This window comes from Triticum urartu, unplaced genomic scaffold (assembly GCF_003073215.2).
Source record: "Triticum urartu cultivar G1812 unplaced genomic scaffold, Tu2.1 TuUngrouped_contig_6306, whole genome shotgun sequence".
Classification (NCBI taxonomy): domain Eukaryota; kingdom Viridiplantae; phylum Streptophyta; class Magnoliopsida; order Poales; family Poaceae; genus Triticum; species Triticum urartu.
The window spans coordinates 1-4,565 of record NW_024117058.1 but is presented as its reverse complement, the minus strand read 5'-3'; the positions used below and the strand labels follow the sequence as shown (position 1 = coordinate 4,565).

General features: G+C 45.0%; 1 protein-coding gene across 1 annotated transcript; it reads right to left on the bottom strand.

The window, feature by feature from the left end:
• Positions 1-3,030: 3,030 nt before the first annotated feature.
• Positions 3,031-3,694, bottom strand: LOC125530427 (histone H2A-like). The gene has a single exon (XM_048694828.1). The coding sequence runs from the start codon at positions 3,621-3,623 to the stop codon at positions 3,153-3,155; it is 471 nt and encodes a 156-aa protein (XP_048550785.1). The 5' UTR covers positions 3,624-3,694; the 3' UTR covers positions 3,031-3,152.
• Between the last annotated feature and the right edge of the window lie 871 nt (positions 3,695-4,565).

Here is a 4,565-nt window from a genome sequence, read left to right as displayed (position 1 = left end):
TGATGCTGCAAAGATTTTTATAGATGGCCTCCTAGGAATGGGGAAAATATTGCCTTCTGGCATGATATTTGGATTGGGGAATGCTCTTTGAAAACTCTATACTGGGATCTGTTTGATATCTGCTAACAGCAAGATGCTACACTTGCTCAAGTGTGGGATGGTGAATGCCTGCACCTTACTTTTAGGAGGTGTTTTGATGATCCTACTATGGCTTGGTGGTTTAGTTTGGTGGTAAAGCATTTTGCTCCTTCATCTAATGTAGATAGACATTTTTGGACTCTTGAGCTTTCTAGTCATTCACTATCAACTCTTTCAACAAGATGATTAACTTTGGTGGAATTTCTTCTGACACCAAAGATTTTATTTGGAAAATTATAGTTCCCCCAAACATTCATGTTTTCTTTTGGCTGATGTTTAATAACAAAAGTTTAACAAGGGACAACCTGGCCAAGAGAAGACATGTAGATGATTTGTCATGTGTGTTTTGCAGTGAGCTTGAAACCATTCAACATATTTTCTTTGAGTGTATCGCTACTAAGGAGATTTGGTCAATTACTGCTGAGTCTTTTGGTATCTCTATACCTGATTCCTTTATGTCTTTATCTTCTTTTCAGAAGCAAAAAAGTCTCGAGAGGCGGTTAACACTGCTACTTCTGCTACCTTGTGGAGCTTATGGCTTTTGCGCAACCAATTTTTTTTCAGGGGCGAAAATGGCGATGTATACGTTGTGTCTTGGATCTGGTGGGGCCAATGATCAGGCAATAGAAAATTCTATGTACAGGCACCCAGGGTGCTCTTCTTCTCTGGTGCTTAAGGCTTTTAGATCGTCGAAGAGGAAATTGCTTACGATAGCCTGGAGTGGCTGATATCTGGTAGGGAGAACGTCTTGCATTCTATGATTTCAATGGCTTATCTGCGCATGTCATGTGTTCTTTACCCTGCGGCTGGAAAGATGTAATAGGGAAACTTTTTCTAGAACCCTTCTTAGTTGTATATGTCCCTGTGAGGTACTTTAGGTTGCCGCCGAGAGCTGTTGAACAGTTGCCTTGGCTTAATAAAGTAGGGGCTGGGGGAAACCCCTCTCATTTCAAAAATAAAATAAAGATAAGACTATTTTTTTAAACCTAGGGGGCGATCCCCCCCCCCCCCCCCCCCCCCCCACACACACACACACCTGTGCATAGCTCCACCTCTAGGTGATTGTACTGAGTATGCTATAGTGCTATTACATTCGAATATGTTGTTGTGGACCTGGAGCTGTATTGTTTTCAGATCTAGCACTTTGTAGAAGGTTCATGTGAGGATGTGTATGCTGAGACGTCAAATTGTGCATAGCTCCCACCGCAAAAAGAATGTTCATCGCTTTTGCCTAGGAATTCCCAAATCTGTAATGTGGACAAGCTGGGAAAACTGTGTGGTGCTCGCATAACTGTGTTCTAAGTTGAAAATGTGCAACAAGAGCCGGTGCAAACCACTAATGAACTCATCCTGATAGTGTCACATATCATTCCGGCCATACAAGTGTACAACTCCCTTGAATTAGTATATCAAGCGCCTCCCTGGAGCTGGTAAGGCTGAAATTCATTTGCAGTAACATTTAGAAACTTTGGCAGCTTTTTGGATCTGCTCCTTGTGGTACAAACCTTCTACCAGCGGCGACAAATATTATGAATTCGGTAACAAGTTGCTAACACTGGCCCTTCTGAACAGATCTAGGGCATTCAAGAGTGATGCATCAGTTACTGTATGCTTAGACAGTGTAGTTACTACTGCCCATTTTTCCATGGACACTCCAGAAAACAACATGCTTAAAGGACAAATAAACAGAGGATCATCCAAAGACAAAACGACTGTTTTAAGGGATTACTTTTTGTTGAACAACGGTATATATTAATGTAATGGTAGTATAAAACAGATCGCAGGCACTAGAATATACAACAGCAGTGCATCATACAAGCAGCCAATATTTTTGACGAAAACGACGAGGAAATGTGTGGAAATCGTAAAAGTGCATGTTATTATTAAGAAAAATAGTCACTTAAATCTCATCAGCTAGAGGCCTTTCTAAGTTCCCATAACCCCAGCAATTGTAGGCTATCAGGAATTGGTCCTCTTTCTCTCTGTATTTGTTTCAGAGATGTGCAACTGAACTTATTCAGTCGCCATCAAGCAACATAGTACGTGTTCTAGAATGTAGTGATCTCAGGTGACATAACCCACTAGAGGAATATGCTTTTTTAGCTAGATAAGCTGGAAATTTGGTTTGGTGGTACTTGGCTTACACAAATATCTGAACCTGACCTCATACTACGCAGCAACACGTAAAATACAGGTTGGGGATACTCCTTGGCTTCTTCTCATCTTGCAACTCTGACTTTTAAGAGTTCCTAGTAACCAGACCAAGTGAATTTGTCAGATTCAAATGAGCAGTAAATATAATACGGAGGATTCATCCCACCACACAAATGTAAAACTTAAAAAAAACGGAGATATGAAACTACATAGCATTGCAAAATCATGAACTTTGGGATTTGGTATTACTTGACATACACATATGTCTGAACCTGAAATCATACTACGTGACAGGTAAAGTGCAGGTTGGGGATGCTCCACGGCTTCTTCTCATCTTGCAACTCTTGACTTTTAAGAGTTTCAAGTTACCAGACCAAGTGAATTTGTCAGATTCAAATGAGCAGTAAATACAATACAGGGGATTCATCCCAACACAGATGTAAAACTACATAGCATTGCAAAATCATGAACAGGCCGACAGAAATCGTGAACGCTGGGATTTGGTATTACTTGACATACACAAATGTCTGAACCTGAAATCATACTATGTGACAGGTAAAATACAGGTTGGGGATGCTCCACGGCTTCTTCAGCTTGCAACTGACTTATTAAAACAATGCCAAGTGAATTTGTCAGACAAACAATTGGTAAATACAACAATTCGTCCCACCCCGCAGATGCAAAACTCCATATAACAATGCAAAATCATGAACAGACGGGCGGACAACAGAGAAAGAATTTACTGTAAGTCAGAGAGATTTCTGACATTTTTCTTAAAGCAGAACAGAACATTACTACATCGACACCATTACCCAAACAGCGAACACTAATTCTACTACGAAGCACTGGACAGTAATCGACTAAGCCTTCTTGGGGGACTTGGGGGACTTGGGGGCCTTCTTGGGCGACTTGGGCTCCTTCTCGGCCGTCTTCTTGGGGAGCAGCACGGGGTTGATGTTGGGCAGCACGCCGCCATGCGCGATGGTGACGCCGGCGAGCAGCTTGCCGAGCTCTTGGTCGTTCCGGATGGCGAGAAGCAGGTGGCGCGGGATGATGCGGGACTTCTTGTTGTCCTTGGCGGCGTTCCCTGCGAGCTCCAGAAGCTCGGCGGCGAGGTACTCCAGGACGGAGGCGAGGTAGACGGGGGCGCCCATGCCGACGCGCTGCGCGTAGCGGCCCTTCTTGAGGAAGCGGCCGATGCGACCGACGGGGAACTGCAGCCCGGCCTTGACGGACCGCGCCACCGCCTTCTTCCTGGGGCCGCCGCCGAGCTTGCGCCCCACCACGTACTTCTTCGCCTTGGCGACGGCGCCGGTGGCGGAGGCGTCCATTGCAGCTAGAGGCAGGGGTTGGAGGTGCGGAGAGATTTGGGCGCGATGGGGGATTTGAGAAGGCGGGAGTGGATTGTGTTGGACGACGGGTTTGGGGAGGCTATTTAAACGGCGCGGGAAGGGAGCAGTGTGGGGCCGTCGATCCGCGCGCGCGGGCATGGACGGTTGGATCGGTGGTGAATGGACGGCTGCGATGCGAGAGTTATGCTGCGCCCTGCTCTTCGTTCGGTCAAAACTTTTGTCAACGAAAGAGATAAATGGACAGACCGCAGAAATCGGATCAGCTCGCAACCCCTTCCTTTCTAGTAGGAGTAGTACAAGTTACTTATTTACAAATAAAAAGGGAACGTTTGTTTCTTTTTTTTCATTTATTGCAATTTTTTTGGTGGCTTACCAAGGAAGGTTTATTCCGGCTCAAAAACAAAAAGGGTTATTTGGATGCAAGGTTCTTCAACAGGAATCTTTTATCAAAAAATAGGGCCAAGTAATGAACCACAAAGTTATAAATTGGTTCTGTAAACTCAAATCAATATGACATGTCAAAAAAATCAATGTGACATGTCACCCGCAAAAAAAAATCAATATGAAATATATGAAAGTGGGATAGATGTCATTAGAAATTTCCTATTTTTTCCCGCAAAAAGAAAAAGAAATTTCCTCTTTTTATTTTACATGAGGGTAATATTAGAGCAACTCCAACGGTGTGACCCATTTCGTCCGTTGGCGTCTATTTGGATCGGCACGGACAAAAAAGTTGGCCCAACGCGCCGACCCAAACGAACGCGCGTCCGCTTTTCGTCCGCGGGTGACCCATTGCCGGCCCCTTTTTTAGCCGGATTTGCGTCGGCGCGGATCCGCCGCCGCCGCCGTCCATTTTTTCCGGCGCCTCTCCCAGCTGTCGGCGCCGCAACATCCGCCCAGCAACGCCGCCAACTCCCACAT